Raw genomic sequence first — 17,633 nt, forward strand, 5'->3', positions numbered from 1 at the left:
CGATCTAGGTCTAAAAGGCCGTCTACCCTCTTTCATATCAAACTTTCTCTCAGACAGCGAATTTAAAGTACGAGTGGGCTCTACCCTCTCAGATCTGCACGAGCAAGAGATGGGTGTGCCCCAGGGCAGTATTTTATCTGTGACGCTTTTCAACATCAAAATTAATAGCATCACCAAGTGTTTGGCTCCTGGTGTGGATTGCTCGTTATACGTTGATGATTTTCTAATATGTTATCGATCAAAGCACATACATGCAATTGAAAAACAACTATAGCAAAATATAAACAAGATTCAAAATTGGGCCATTGCAAACGGTTTCAAATTCTCGAAATCCAAAACAGTATGCATGCATTTCTGTCAGTTACGAAGACATCGCGATGAACCTAACCTCACGCTGGACGGAACACCTATTCCAGTTGTTGAGGAAACAAAGTTTTTAGGTATTATCTTTGACAGAAAACTGACTTTTATTTCACATCTAAAGAGCTTGAAAGCTAAATGCTTAAAATCTCTAGATCTACTTAAGGTAGTAGCGCACACTGACTGGGGTGCTGATAGAAAAGTCATACTCAATTTATATAGAACATTTATATGCTCCAAACTGGACTATGGTTGCGTTGTGTATGGTTCAGCCTGAAAGTCATATCTTAAAATACTCGATCCAATTCATCACCATGGAATACGACTGGCTCTGTGAGCATTTGAAACATCCATGTGTGAAAGCCTACTAGATGAAGCGAACGAACCACCGTTATCGCATCATAGAGAAATGCTTTCCATACAGTATGCTCTCAAATTAAAATCGAACCCTCTGAATCCTGCTTTTTCGGCTGTGTTTCAACCCAAATACAAAACCTTATACGAAAATAAACCAAACGCCATACCTTCCTTTGGCATTAGAATATCATCCAGCCTTGACAGTACAAAAATAGATCTTTCTAAAATTCAGAAAACGTCCATCTCCTAAACACCTCCCTGTCTACTTAAACAACCAAAAGTACCTTTTACGCTATACGATGGAAATAAAATTGGGGGCAAACCCTTCTGTCTTCCACAAGTCTTACCATGAACTCCTCACCAAATTTATAAACTACACAAGAATTTACACCAATGGATCAAAGGATGAGGAAAAGGCTGCTGCAGCCTTCGTTTGTGGAAATCACACAACGCAAGTTCGCTCACCAAATGGAACATCAATTTTTTTTCAGCCGAAATCAGAGCAATAGACCTTGCTCTGCAACATACAGAAAACAAACGTATATTAAACAGCATCATCTTCTCCGACTCACTATCAATACTTCAGTCACTACACAATAAAAAACTGGAGAATCCACTATTGAAAAACATACTCGTCAAAATTACCAGCTGAGTGTTTCCCACAATGTAATATACTGTTGGTTACCTAGCCATATTGGTATTACAGGTAACGAAAAATCGGATCGCTCTGCTAAAATGGCCCTTACTCAAGAACCATCTGATCTTGATGTTTGGAATAGTAATTTTGAATGTAGCATTCGTGTTCCAAGTCCACGATTTGGCGACAAATGTGACATCATTTCTTTCCTGATCATACGTATGCCTTGTCCACAAGTCGGGCACAATTTCAGGAGTTGGCAAGCACTTTTCTGCTGTGAAACTTGCGTCTTCAGATGTTGGTAACAGGTAGGGCTGACAAAAGTGCGCTGAGAAGTTGGGCAATGCACTCGTTGTTGTATTTCAAGACAGGGTTGAGAGGGCAAACATCCCTCACATTTCGATTTACAATGCTTTTGTTGCTCTCGATTGTTATAACCATAGTCACATTTCTAAGAGTAATAACTGTTTCCCAGGAATGGGCCTGTACTGGTAATGGTATCGAAATGTTGCATTTTAGGAATGCCACAGGGCGTGTCTTTAGATATAATTGCTGAAACAGGAGTTCTGCCTCTCTTCGTTGCTTGACTCGGTTAGAGTTTTGAATAGTTTGCCAAGCTCATTTACATTCTACCGTGTCGTTCTTGTCGGCAAGCATTCATCCCACCACGATGGCACGGGCTAAACACATCTTGTCCTGACGGTTGTTAATTCGAACGAGGCTATGTTTATGCCACAAAGGTCGTCCACCAATAACACCTTTTGCGTCCTGTCCCTTGTGGAAGAGAAACGTTGTTCATGAACACTGTCGCTCTTCCACAGGTGATGTGAAACCTGTCGTTGGATTATTGCACGTGTTGAATCTTGTTGATGACTTTGGATGGTGTCAGTTCTGACGGTCTGCTAAATTCGATCCAAACGAGGGACTGAAACTGTAATGATGAATGGAAAGTCTCAAGCGATCGTCTTCTTTAGCTTCACATTGCCGTTTCCGTGTGGTTAACAAAGAATCCCACACCTCAGTGATGAACCCATCTGCTTTCTTCAACGGTACTTCGGACTTGAAATCTTTAAACTTCACCGTGTATGTGTAAGCCGTAGTTCTACATTTTCTAGAAAAGCGCTTTTCTGTCTCTCGAATGTGGTAGTATCGTAGTACTTTTGAGGAGTTAATGGTGGTGAACTTTGATCGGGTGTAGACTCTCTGGGTTTGGATTCTGGCTCACTCATGTCATCTTCAAAATCGCTGACATGAATTTGAGCCAAGACTTCAACTACTGTGCGAGGCGAAAAATCACGTTTCTGCCTCTTACTTTCTTCTCCTTTCTCCACGAAATGATGCGATTATTTAATCTTAACTGCAGAAAGTTAAATTACTACATTTTAAGCGCCATGGGTCCCTATACCCGTGTCAGATCAGTTTCTTCCCTATATAAAGTGTCAGTGTCTTCCCTCCCAATATTCATTTCACTCTCAAACCGACCAGAACGATGGAAGAGCCCACACAAATCGAACTTCTTCTGATCAGAGCTTTGTGAGGTGTCATACGAACGTTTTCTTCAGACAAGCCGACGGTCTACTCCCCCTTCTTTGAGCTAAAAGTCAAGATACTTGCTATATCTGTAAGAAGAAAGGGCATTGGGCTACAGAGTGTCCAGACCGTCAAAAAAGCAAGACAGATATCAGAAGAGACAAAAGTCGAGATACCTGTTATCATTGTCAAGAGAAAGGACACTGGTCTTCAGAATGCTCTAAAAAACAACAGGAGCAACAGGACGAGAGGGATCAAAACAAGAAGAAGAGGTACCCTTCCAAAATGAAGAACCCAGACACATCCAGAAAAATAAAATAGAGAAGAAAAGAAGACAAGAAGAAAACGAGGAAGAAGAGAATGAAAAACCTGTGACAGTGAAGAAATTCAAAACATAGAGAGAGTGAACAAACACACAGAAGAAGTCTATGAAGTTTTTAAAGTGTTGTGCTGTGAATTGGGTTGTAAAATGTATACCAGAATAGACCTGACAGAAAATGTTAGTGTCTCTTGGTTTTGAATTTTTAGAATATGGACCCACACTCACGCATTCATGGGGCAAAAAGGGATTTGAGTTTTAATTGATTTTGGCAGGATGAATGCTATCTCTTTTCGAGAGAATTGGGTGGCCTTGAAAAGGACCGTTAGGTGTTTTTAATATTTTTTAAATGACAAACTCAGAAACAGGACGTAATCAGCTTTAACTGTCTTAAGCCTTTGCCACGGCCAAGGCCTTCTTCTGGGCTTGCTTCTTTCTACGATTTGGTAGAAATCACTAGTTTTGGTATCTCAGGCGTATTAGGCATGTTGACAGGGTTGGACTATTTGGCCTGGAAGGTCTTTTTCTCTTGGGTCGCATTAAAGAAGTCTGATACACTTTTTTCAGACTCCTTAACTCTGCCAAAATATCCACGAGCATAGTCACCGTTTGACTGTCACTGTCCTTTTGCTCTCCTAAACCTTGCTTCTTTTATGCTGCTTCTTCTTCCTGTCGTTCCCTTCTTCTTGCTTCTTCTTCATCTTGCTGTTGCTGTTGAAGGAGAAAAGCTTGTTCTGCTCCTTTCTGCTGCTGCAAAAAGTTCTCCAATTCTTCTTTCTGAAAATCCACTAAATCCCAATAAAAATCGACCTCTTCTGGAAGTAGGACTGTGTTGACTTTGGTAGCCGCTGCGATGTCTTTACTTCTCGTCTCCACGGCCGGTGCACCCCAATTCTTCGGTTCAGTCATGTTTGAAAACTCACATTGGTTCACTGCGCTCAGACGGTAGCGCATCTATATAGGGTATGTGACGTCACACGCAGATCTCTTTGGATTGGAAGTCAGACTCCGTACTGTGACTAAGTTTGTAACGCGTGTTCGGATTGGTGAAATATCTCAATCCGTTTCGATCCACTCTTCCACTATAAATAACCGCGGTTCATGTCATTCCCTTCACCTGTCCTCGTCACAAGATGTCGACTAACGTTGAATCATCTACTCTCGTATCGTCGATGCTGTTCCGTACGGACTTACCCATGTATGTCAGATCATCATGGACAATCATCCGGATCGCCGATACAAGCGTTTCAAAAAGAAAAATCTATGTGGAGAGACAAGGCTGTCTGAAGAGAGCCCTCATCTACGGTCATAAAGTCAGAAGAAGTTTGAGGAAGAGAAGAAGACCTATGCGATGCCCTCTGTGTTAACAAAATGATGTTAACAAAAGACACCAAAGACCCTTTTCAGGTCAACTCATATCCCTCGAAAAGATATTTATTCTCTTTGCCATATATGTGTTTTATGTTCATCAATATGTGTCTGTATAATGTATGTGTTATATATGTCTATGTCCTGTCAGTCCAGCCCCGCCAAGCGTTCAAGGTTTTTCCCCGCTGTTTGATCCAATTGAGGTCAGCCCCTTCCAACATTGCTACCAATGTCCAGTACCATGACGTCACCTCAACTGTTCCATTCCTATTGCCCCTATACAATCCCAACCTTATGTCCTTATATAGTCCCAACCTTTTGTCCGTATAAATCTTGTCCGTATACATTCCCACGACATTTTTGACTGGATTTTACATTGTTTGTATAAATCTTGTCCGTGTACAGCCCCACGACCTTTTTGACTGGATTTTCTGTTGTCCGTATAGAGCCCCACTACACTACTGTCATGACTTTTAAAATGTTCACAGAAAAAACATAACACTGTAAAGATTGTTATTTGCAAGTTTGAGCGTTGTCATTGTCTTATACTTTTTCAGATGATGTCGTACCAAAAGTGTTACCATTAGCGCATGAATACCAAGTACAATGGCTTCTGGATGACTGTACAAATGTCATGATGATAGAGATAGATGCTTCTAAATTCACGTATATTAGTACTGATGTTGTTGCAAGGTACTGTATTATCTGCGTAATGGCAGAAAAGCATGGTCTGAGCTCTGTGATAAACAAATTTATTCAGAGGCTTTCCTCAATGAGCTATAGATACTACAAAGACCTGACCGAATTCAAGCAAATATCAGCTGAAGTTCGATATAGTGTAGTGTGTGGGAGGCTTGATTCCATAGACAATAAATAGTGAAATAAACATGACTCCAAGCACCGTTTCTTGTCGAGATCGGTGATGTATGAATTATATACTTTCATCTATCGTTGTGACCTATACGTGACAGTTGCTTCGACGCTCATATATCGAATAAGATTTTTATATCAACTCTTTGTTAAACAGCTATAATTGGTCTGTAAAATTAACAACAGATATGAATAGAAAGATAAGTGTTTCAAACCTTTCGAAATTAAAATATTCAGTCATTATATTTCGTTTTGGCAACTCCAGTGCTATAAAATGATATTTGTCAGTTCGAGGAAGAAGAATCAGAGGTCTTTTTGCCCTCTGGAAAGATGGGAATATCAATCAGTCCATCGATTATTCAATCAATCAATCGACGACAACGATAATGATTGTGGCGGTGGTTTCAATGTTATTATGAGTACATATACTACCACCACCACCTACAGCAACACTGGTACCGATACAAAAATAATGTCATTTTGCAGGTGTAACAGCAACTAATCAAAAAGCTGTAATTACCATTTCACTTCAGGAATCTCTTTGGGTGTGCAACAACTGTTTTCAGTTAAAATAATGTAATTACATCAATATATTCTAACGGGTTAGAGAGTTATAATTCGTTCCAAGGAGAAATCCAAGCCATGCCAAAAGTAATGGCAACTATCGTCCAGTCTTGCTCTCATGTACCATGGCTTATACTTACACGACCATGCAAATGCGTAATAACAAGGAAAAGGACGAGGACAATTACGGCAAATCATATGCCTCGTTTCAATTTTAGATTCTTTCCTCAAAGAAGGACTTTTACTTTTGTTTTATTTGTGCTTGAAGATAAAGAAAATGAACAGTACTCTATGAACAAATTAGTATTCAGTTTATAAATATGAAGTTCACGCATGCTGCAAATATTTAAAGACCTTCTGAATCATATTAGTAAAGTGTGGTAACTTAAGCACATTGACACTGTGACTTATATTACACGACTGTATTTATATACCCAGTAAAGATAATCCATAGGTACCTTATATGTTTCGCTATTGTTAGCATTTTATTTCGCTCTTGGCATCAATAATACTTTTTAAAGTTATATATGCCATGCTGTGATTGTAAAGCTGTTTACACCTTATAAATGCATAAATAGAACATTGACATTCGTTTTTGATACTTTACATGGGAAATCGTACCCTGATGCCCAATTTATTATTATTATTATTATTATTATTATTAACTTAAGATTGACGTATTTACTAATGGAAATTCAAAACGGTTGCCTTTTTTAGCATAACGAAGATAGTCACGTTTCAAGCCATGAAATTGAAAAGCAGTATATGGTGAGTGTACTTTGTGGCATGGTGCGGATTATCTCGTCGTCGCAAGCCAAGAACGAAATCATTTGCATTCACATTTCACCCTCTGCTGCCTACATTAAGAATTTCTAGTTTTTCATGAATATACATCAATAAAAATAGGGCATCATAGGCGTTTAAACGTCCGTGAAGTAATCTTTTAGGTACGGATAAGTGATTATATTTGGAAGAGGAAACTTGACTGGCTGGCTAATTCAGCATGAAAAGTCATCGTGTTTAAACCGACCGTTACAATTTTAATCTTATCGCAGGCAGCCACGGTTTGGGGACCCTGTGACTTGTTTCCCTGTTTATCCCCCACTCGGTGTGATAAGTATATGCCTACAGTGACTTGTATAGCATCTGCGATCATCGGATTGTCACTAACTCCGTGACAGCCATTTCATTTTGTTCCGCTCACAGTAAGCATATCCCCATTGGTTATAGAGGTGGAATCGTAGACTCTTAAGCCAGAATTATGAGACCGGAATCATATCCACTTCTTTACATTAAATAAGGCGTCGTTTTCCCGAGTATATTGTTTGTGTCGCATCCGTATCATGATGCCAAGTTACCGTAGGCAAGGCCACTATGGCATTTGCAACTGCAACGGCTTCGCATAATTAGCTCTGAGAAGGAAGTGTAGAGATCACCTGCTCTCAATGTTCATTTGTTGCAAATAAACGATTTGTGCTCGACCTAAACCTGTATTCTCAAAATCTTCTAATCAAGAAACTCGATCTTAAGCTCACACTTCCAAACCCTGTATTCAGAGGTTTTCAATCTTTGGTCCACGGACTCCATTCAGATGGTTCGAGGAAAAATTGCTTCACAATAGCTAACGGTGAAATCAACATTAGGAAAAATCATTAAGTAGTCCGCCGAGATGTGACCTGCGAAAATAACAATGTCGGAGAACTACTGGTCTTTTCTTACTTAGAATAAATCTTAAATCACAGAACGTTTTGATGTTTATAAACTTGGGTCCCTATATTATACTGGTATATTTCAATGCCATAGCTGCATCTTAAGTATTACATGAAATGTTGGAGTCTTCATCTTGATCTTGAATTTTTTGCTTAAACAGTTACCAAAATATTGCATCTAGTCTATATATAGAAATGTAAAACATACCCAATCAAAAATCAAGAGAATTGCCTGAACACAGTACTTGTCTACAATTTAGGGAAATCCAGTCTCGTTATCAAACCAAATATCATTGATCATAGATAATACTATTGGTTGGCCTGAACACAAGGGTACTCTGAAAAGTAAATAAGCCAAAATGGAGTATCTGGGTAATTTTTGGAGGTCAGCACATCGTTTTAAATTGTTAGGCACTGTAAAGAACACGCACAAAATAATTGGTTAAAATTTATTTTTGAATCAAGGCTTTAATTAGTATTTACTTTAATTAAAATCAGTAATTGTCAGATGATTTACAAATTATTAATGTTTTATATAACAATGCGTCTCCCAATAGATGGTTTAAAATGGCACCGCGAAAGGTAACCCCTCGACATCTAAATTAATGTTTCTTTCTATGTGTATTTATATTGCGTGCTTAACTTTTGTCGTGAGTGAGGGTTGTGGATGGAGTTTTTGCATACCTGACTTTTGTTATGTATGTAGTAGTAAACAGGAAGTTTACTAAAATTTGATTCATTACTGTTTTAAGATTAATCTCTGGAATAATTTATAGTTGTGGTCAGGTATAATTTGAGAGGAATTATGTATTTAAATTATTCATTCGTATTACAAAGTGCTCGTTGACATTTGGACTAACACACCATTTTGGGATTATTGAGAACAAATTAAAGACTATTAATACATCAAAACATACATCCCTGCATTATGCTGGTATAGCGACTCACGTTCCTGGCCTAGCGGTGGTCAGTATTTCAGTATTTATTCATCCTTGACGTAAGCTTTTCTGCACAGAAAAAGACAAAGTTGGACGTCGCTATCAGGCTAGACAACTCTGATATGTTGTAGGTACAAGCCCTTTTTAAGTTGATAGCGGGAATCATAAAGTCCTTAACCTACCACTCATTCCTATATCCTATTGGTGGGCGAAGAAACAAGAATAACATTGGTATCCTTTTGGCTGAACGAGGCCACTCGTTTTCCCTATATACTACTATTGTATTGCTGTCTCTTGGATGTAGAGCTTAGTACATACTCTTTTGCCAGCGTATAGCTGTTTCAAGCGTCTCGGTCTTTATTTAACACCTTCACTCTTCCCTAAGGGTTGTGCACCAGAATGGCCAATACTGTTTTGATATTTTACTTGTACAGCCTGAAGCGGAAAACGTTTTCGTGAATGTCCATCGCGATATTAGAAGGCCCCACTTTCTAAGCCACATCTCGGCGTTACCGTGATACATTTCCCAGGGCGCTTTGAACCGATGTGTGGGACGGACCAGCTGCCACGGACCTCAAAAGGCTATGTCTGAACTGGCCGTTGTATCATCTCGATTAGAGTTTAAATTATTTTTATTTTTTTTGTGAAATGGGTCCGAGTAAATTGACGTAATGGATCTATTCTCCTACTGATGAAATTACATATAGAACATATGTTATGTAACATGAAACAATAATGTAAATATTAAGTAAATGATTTAAATAATAACAAAACTTTTATACTTTTGACGCTATAGAGGTTCTCGCATGTTAAACCTATGGTGAAATTTACCATAGATTTTACAATACTTAATCTAGATTTATGCGCATTGAGGCCAACTTGACGACTGTAACTAAGTCACAGCCCCGTTTAGGTCGGCCATTTGTAATACTGTTCTCATCACCCTCCCCGTTCCGTGTTGTCACCATGTTAATTTCCCGTTCGAACCTATGAGTTTTAGGGTACAATTCCCTATAGAAGCCCATTCGACCCAAAAGTGGCTCATAAAACTACTCACAGGTCACAGCAGAGGCATGGAACCTTTGACACAAAGCGGTTTTTCTAGACACATTTTTAAGGATACTCTGTACAATAAAGGAAATGCTCAAAGCAAGCGTCAGTCCGCCTGGACTAAAGCAAGTGCTGATCCAAAGCGGGACCAATGTATTGACCCACTGGCACAACATGGTCCGATGGTTTCTTCCAGCATATCTGTACTTTTTCCTGATCCGCGAGAGAGGACTTCAAAGAGGGAGTCAGGTGTGACTGTCAACCTTAACATTACTCCTTCCGAGGGCATATGCACAATACTGGGCTGTTCGTTCTTTTTTGAGAACATTTGCCCCTGAGCAATGCCGTTGAACGTAAAAACCAGTCTAAAATTGCGACAAGACACTTAGGCCATCTAGTGATTGACATTAGTTGTAGCTGAGTTTCATTGCATAATATTCTTTAGTAAACAGATTCTCACTCAACCCCAGTCCAGGTTTTGGGGAGAAGGGACGCGGGTGAAATATTATGAAAGGTAAATAGATATTTGTTTCCTTCTGTCAGTACACAACGTTTAATTTTCCACGAATATAGTAAGGAGGTGTTACAAAGAAAAGAAGGATTAAGGTTGTAAGAAACCTGGTTCAAATTCTAAACGCACCCCCTAATAAATAACACTTCACTGTGTTAATAAACATCTCCCAGTAAGGTAGATAGCAGATGATATTCTGCCTATTTTACCTGGGTGGTGGATAACCTGACAGTTTACCAAACGGTGAAAATGTGCAAATCAAATATTACCAAATTTTATTAGGTACACCGAACCAAGTTTGGCACTGAAATTGTATTTTCATGATCTGAAGAACTGCGATATGCTACTTCAACTTATGTATGTTTTGCAATATTTTCATTACATTCAAAGAATCTATTTTAGCTTCTAAACATTTGAACGTAAGCCCTTTAGTATATTACCGAAATGATTGACTTAACGTCATAAAGGAAGGTTCTATGAAAATGGCAGCTGAATATGAGGAACCAGTTTACCGACACAATTGACCTTGAGGCGTAATGGACAGTCTTTATATAAAAATTCGATGCCTCTTCTACCTTCCTACAGAAAAAAAATTATTTAAAGAACCGAATAAAGCAGAGGATAAAACAGTTCCTTTTGATGGACATCTATAATATATCAAAAAAAGGAAAATATAATTGACTTGAGTGTCAAATCAATGAAAGGTCATAGCAAAAAAAAAGGAAATTTATAGCTCATAGCAAAGCAAGACCTTGATGCATCAAAACCCCATTTATATATGCAATACACATACCGAAATGTCAATATTGACACAAATTGATTCTCACATTGCAAACGCAAGCCCTTTCCCTCTACGATAATTTTGAATGAAAAACATTATGTATTAAACAGCTTGATGCAATTCAAAATAGTTGCCATCCACGCCATTTTGAGATATTTTAGTTGCCTTTAACCTAAGTGCCTACTGTTATGAGTTGATAGGTCTACTTTCTAGCCGAATATGATATACTTTGAAGTAACTATGGGAGATGAATTTACTTCTCATTAATTTCAAGAACACAGGCCCGAAACACCTAATTAACAAATATATCCATATCCTTATTTATTAAACAAGAAACGGTTGAGGAAAACAACCATGTAGCCCTGACGCGTAAACAAAGGGTGGCAGGTTTCGATACCGGTCCAGGTCAGCCCGGTCGGCTGCCTCTGTTCGCACTTGCAAAAGGCACTCAGTTTCCATTTGATTGGGCATAAGAAAGCCAGTAGTATTAAAAGTGTTGTTAAAACCAATAAAACAAAGAACGAGTTTGACCTCGAAGCAAGACAATACAACAATGTCTCGTTCATTCTGTGCTAGTATACGTTTTTTAAATTTGTGCACTCGAACAAAACGCATTATGAATAAAGTTGAGTGGTAAAAAAACAAAAAGCATGCTAATTTCTATAGGACTCGTTGTCGAAAGGTATAAAAATATATTCAACCTTTGGCGACAGTGTGTACTCCAACTGGCGTAAGGAAGAGTAATATTTAAACGAGGTAAGTGAAAGCTAGAATACAGGCAATCGTTTATGCAACCACTACCAACATCACTATCAAAACGGTGAAAGTATGCCTTACGCATTCTTTGGAAAAGGTAACAGCTTAAGCTTTGGTCATTACACGTACTGTGTATTCGAAGGTCAAATGCCACCATTCTTGCAAAACGGAACCCGATATTCTTCATCATGAGTTCAGCTTACATAATACTTAACTGTTTTGAGTTAGGCTGCTAAACAAAAAATATGGATGGGATATATCTTCAGGAATAAAACACAGATAGTATTGTAAAATATTTCAATTAGGCGTTTGAATAGGAAGTGTGATAGGAGATTAATTATAATGTTTTGGTACACCTCCCCCAACACTCTCTCTTGGTAGTCTTGTTTTCATACCTTATGTGTCTCTGATCGACTTTTCTTTGGCCTTTCATGGCCCTAATACCGTCATCATACCATCATTTGGATTATCCTCTCATCGTACGATATTGCTTCGACAAAAGGGAATACTATTTGCTGAAAATTTGTAATGGCGGAAAATCAAGTCAAGACCAGACTTGTCTCACTGGCTTTTGACCAAGTATAATGTTGACTTGTAAATGCAAGAGGCCAGACTTTTTCTAGGTATTTTCTTTCATACATGGTGCTGGTCATTTATTAAAACGTCTTTTAATTAATGACCTCTATTCAGCCTGCAAATATAAATATGTCTGAACTTGTCAGAAAATGTTGAAAATATACAAGCAATACATAGTAAACCAAGTCAAACTATGCCGAATATGGTATTTACTCATAAAGAAGCATGCAAGCACCCGTACGATTCTAATAAATAAAATCATTTTCACCTGGCCGAAATATACTCTTTATTGATAGAAATCGACATTCAATTTCTCGTGCTCTCCATCTGCCCCGTGCTGTACCGTTATTCATTTCAAAATCTGGAAGATGCATTTGGTATGGCGCTTAAGTCTACGTCGACACTGTAGCATCTGCATGTAAACAGCATTAATATTAGAACATTATTAAATTGCACATAGGAACGCTAACTTGTTACATCTAATGTCAAAGGAACTGGTTCACTGGAATGGAACATCGTATAGCCCAAGAAAAACAATGGAATATTTGATACGAGAAAGATTATTTTCTTTTCTTAAATCATTGGATGTGTTTAGATTTTCTTTATGTATTTTTTACGGCAGAATGTTTTATTTGGATGTGTGCAAGAGCTACTAATCGTCCAGCATTTGTGATAAGGACAAAGTAGACAGCGTTCCCCGTTTCGTTCGCAATTTTTATTTAACCGTATCTTAAATACATCGAATACGAACGGGAACTAGCTACTTTAGCATGTCTCTTTTCTTAAAATATTTTGTTTGTAATGAAATCTTATGTCGGGTCTTGAATTGCACCTGTCACACACAACCTGAAAGGATATCTTTCCATGTCTAAGAAGACCATACTTGTAGCTTGTTAGACCTGTAAATATAAACTTTTTTCCCGATCATTTAGTTCATTCCATCGACGTTTGGCGATATAATTTTTTTTCAAAGACGTTGGATATGCTGAAATACGAACAATATCCGGCAAGAAAAGGGACACTAGATACATAACATTATTATTAAAAAAAAACAAATTGCGAAATGGACGTTCAATTGCAGAATGATCGTAATATGATGTAGAAATAAATAAATAAATAAATAAATAAATAAATAAATAAATAAATTAATAAATAAATAAATAAATAAATAAACTTACCAGTATTTCTATAGGCTCCGTGTTGCCATAGGCCGCAAATATCGCAATCTATGACTTGCTGACGATGGGTAACTAATTTTCTGCAGTAAATGCACGAATACATTTTTCTATGTTGGGGGGGGGGGCACCAGACAAATGCTTCCCCCCCACTCATCCCCCAAAAATAAAAGGTGTTTTATGTGTAAGTGTTACCCACACATATATGCTGTTTGTTTTATTTTAAGATAGAATTTAGATCAAAAATTTATTTAGATTAAATTTTGGACGGGGTATTTCTTTTTTTTTTTTTTTAATTCCTAGTGTTATCTATAGGGTTGTTCTTCCAAGTGGGTTTCTAACACCCAACTCGAAATCCCTTCCCTAGATTCCAAGTAGACCTTGGATAAAAGTCACCTATGTCCCGTGTGTGCTATATGACTATATGCTATATTGCATGTATGCTATATATATAGGTTTCGTGTAGGGATAGCCAGCTATTGTCAAATCGTCTCCAGTTGTCTTGCGATCCAGATGATAATTAGATCAAAATTTTACTTGTATATTAATTCATTTTAATTTTGAATTTCGGCGAAGTAACAGTGTATTACTGGTTTGAGTGAAGGAAGAAAAGAAAAATCCCTATTGTTTCATGTTAATCTGTGTCGTTCTTCGCATAACTGATTTATTGATTGAGGTCGGCTGTGCTCGAGTTGGGATCCACACATTCTTTCTTTATTCATTTGTATTTCTCTCACCTCGAGTTAGGCCGCCTCTAATTATTTAGTGGATTATTTCCAAAGTTCCAAGAGGGTTTAATTTCCCAACACAAAGGGTATTAACTGTACAGTACGGGAGCTGTACAGTTGAAGGAAAGAAATAGAAGAGAAAATTACACGACAGTTTTTGTTTTTATGTTATGCATGTAAGTTTTCCTACCTGTGGTAGTTTTCCAAAACTCTTTCATGGGCCTGATCACTTTGCGTGGCGTCATGTGACATAGCCCCATGAGGTACTTATCTCGTACTTTCCCCATTAAGGATCCCTGTCCCTCCCTGTTTATATCTTTTTCAGTATTTAAAACTTTCCATAATCTATAAAAGATAGGTTTTAAGGTACACACCGTGTCTATGTTTAAATTAAATTTTTGATTTATTTTTAGAATTGTTACATTTATTATAATCTTAAAACACATCTAGAGATTCCTGTTGCCTCACGGCCCAGAGAGCCTCAGATTCAGGGAGCGAGATTACGATCTCCTCTGAAGCGCCCCCTCCCGCCCCTTCTCCTCGCCCCCAGTCCATAGGCCCCCAAAATCTTTAAATGAACCTTAATTTAGTTATTATAATTTATTATTTTTTAATTGTTATGACTTGGCCACATGCCATCATTGTTTTACTTATATAATCCGTAATCTTCTTTATTAATTTTTTTTATCGAAGTTGCCGTCTAAATATAGGATTTGATTTAATCTGTATTTATCCTTCTTATAGATTTCCATTATCAATTGAATTCTTTCATTTTTCCTTTCTTTGCACTGTGCTACAGCATGACATTTCGTAAAATTTGCTTTTCTGTACATGAGGCATTTAACAAATGTTCTAATCATTCTTCTTCGTAGTGCGACTTCTCCAGTTAACCATGCGTTATGAATATTATACTTTGAATCTTGGGTGTGCCGATGTTGGCCCAATGTCTCCAAGTTCTTTGCCAATTAACGGAGACATTTTCTTCTTCTACTTTATTTTTTTATTCTTAGGGTTAACTCTTCCCTTATCCAATTATAAGTTTTCTTCGTATCAATTCCCCATAGTTCATCAACATCCCTATATTTACATAAAAGTTCTTTATTATTCCTAAATTTCCTTGGTACTTCCAGTTTTTTGACTAACTTATTTTTTTTATATATATCACTTTTATTCCTAATGGTAAAACCAAACGAATAAATATATAACGCTTCCCAAGGAGTTTTTGGTTGGTTATTTAGCTTTTTAAATTATTGAAAATAGTGGAACATTTAGTTAAAATTGCGCTTGGTAGGGCCAACCTTTCCTAATCATGGCCCTATATGGTGTAGATTTTTTAACATAATGTGTTTTAAAATTTCAAATATATTTTATTAGGTCATTATTAGTTTTGTCAAGTTCATTGTTCCCTACATCTACCAAATTTAAAAGATAATTCGTATTAGAATATAAATACGTTTTTGCAACTTGTGTTCGCTCCATTATGCATAATGGCGTAAGTGCCCAGATTTTGATATTTTCATTTTTACATTTGTGCAGTTTTCCTTTTCTTCGTTTTTTCCCAAAAAATATTCGTAGGGCTTTAACCCTGTCTTTAATTAAGTGTGGATAACCCAGGTGGTTTCCCCTCCAGTTCCCAATTTTTGGTATCTCAGTTTTGTCATGATTGATTTTTGACCCCGACGTATTTCCGAAAGATTCGTATTCCTTTTCCAAGTGTTTAAAGGAATTGGAGTCTTTTATAAAGTTTGTACAATCATCAGCATGTTAGAGCTTTTTAAACTCTTCTTTTACATTTGGAATTTTGATACCTACTATTTCTTTGTTGGTTCTGCTTTTAATACTTAGAATTTCTATTGCTATTACATATAATAGCATTGACAGTGGGCAACATCGCCTCACTGATCTTTCTATGTCAAATGTTTCCGTTACAGCTCCAGTGACCTGGACACTTGCAGTTATTTTGTTATACAGGATTTTGGTCCAGTTTATTAAGTTTGTTCCAAAACCAAATTTTTCTAATACTTTTTGGATGTAGTTATGTTCCAATCTGTCGAATGCTTTATCTTGGTCAAAAAGTACCATAGCACTTTTCGTACCTGTTTCATTTATAAAATCAATTATAGTTCTTATATTTAAAATATTACTTTGAATGTTTCTACTTTTCCTCCCACAAATTTGATTTATATTTATTATTTCATTCATTCATTTTTCAACTCTATTTGCTAAAATTCTACTCAATATTTTATAGTATGTTTTTATGAGGGAGATGGGCCTCCAATTTTTAAGTTGTTCTCTGTCGCCCTTCCCTTTGTATATAATTGTTATTAATCCTTCCCTCATGGATTTAGACATTGTATAATTGTTAAAAAATATATTATTATATAAACATTGAAGAATCAGCGCTAACTCACTTTGGAATTTTTTGTAGAATTCAGCAGTGAGTCCATCTCTCCCTGGGAATATACCTTTTGCTAGTTCTTTAATGGTAGATATTATTTCTTCATATATGATGAAATCGTCACACTGTGTTCTGACGATAACATTTCGCATGTTACCCTTTCTAAATAATATAATATTACCTGTGTCTCTATGTTAGTGTAGTATTCTCTTATTTTCCCCATTATTTCTTTTTTATCCTTAATTTCTATTCCATTATCTTTTAATTTATCTATTGTTTTCTCTCTTCCTCTCCACATTTCCTACCTTCTGCCTTTTTATAAATTTTATTAAATTTTCCTGCTCTTATATCTATACTTTTTCTCTCTTCCTCTGTTATTTGATTCAACCTATCCGTAGATGTTATCCTATATTCATCTGCTAATGTTTTAATTTAAAGTCTTAGTTTTAGTTCTTCTTTTTCCATTTGTTGTATTTTTCTACGCTTCTTTGAATAATAAATTGCTTTTTTTTAATTTTATCTTTCAGTACGTCCAAATCTGATAATATATTACTTAGAATGTCCTCTTTTTCATTCTTTATTTTGATTAATTCATTTTTAACTTCTCCCACAAAACCTTCTTCTTCTAGTATTCTATTATTTAGTTCCCAGATCCCATTCCCCCATTTTTTCCTATTATTTAAATTAGTTTCTAAGTGTACTAATTTGCGATCTGAAATTTTGAAATCAATAATTTCTGCTTTTTTGTGTATTTTTTCCTCATATTTAGTAACATAAAATTTATCCAATCTACTAGCCCCCTTATTTTTGTATTCATGTGTGTATTCTGTATTTAATAAATTTACTCTTCTCTATATATACACTAGATTGTGATCTTTCAAAAGTTTTTCCATTATTTTTCTTAAACTGTTTTAGGCGGAAATTTAATAAGTTCATTTTTTGCAATAATTTTTGGGGCTAAATCAACAAGCGGTTTTAACTAAACTTCATCATTTTTTGTGTCAAA

At 36.6% G+C, this 17,633-nt stretch overlaps 2 protein-coding genes across 5 annotated transcripts in view; both read left to right on the forward strand.

Moving 5' to 3' along the window:
- Window positions 1-6,585, forward strand: part of LOC149786414 (BTB and MATH domain-containing protein 38-like) — a 28,763-nt gene extending 22,178 nt beyond the window's left edge. For all 3 annotated transcript variants that reach the window (XM_089976853.1, XM_089976855.1, XM_089976854.1), the window contains exon 4: window positions 5,129-6,585. In XM_089976853.1, coding sequence (XP_089832979.1) covers window positions 5,129-5,448 — 320 coding nt within the window. In that variant the 3' untranslated portion in view covers window positions 5,449-6,585. The remainder of the gene's footprint in view (window positions 1-5,128) is intronic.
- Window positions 6,586-11,706: 5,121 nt separating this feature from the next.
- Window positions 11,707-17,633, forward strand: part of LOC149786415 (ornithine decarboxylase-like) — an 84,262-nt gene continuing 78,335 nt past the window's right edge. For both annotated transcript variants that reach the window (XM_089978196.1, XM_089978197.1), the window contains exon 1: window positions 11,707-11,750. The gene's annotated coding sequence lies outside the window, so the exon portion shown is untranslated. The remainder of the gene's footprint in view (window positions 11,751-17,633) is intronic.

The sequence above is a fragment of the Sinohyriopsis cumingii genome, chromosome 12 (assembly GCF_028554795.1).
Source record: "Sinohyriopsis cumingii isolate HCF-2022 chromosome 12, ASM2855479v2, whole genome shotgun sequence".
Lineage (NCBI taxonomy): Eukaryota > Metazoa > Mollusca > Bivalvia > Unionida > Unionidae > Sinohyriopsis > Sinohyriopsis cumingii.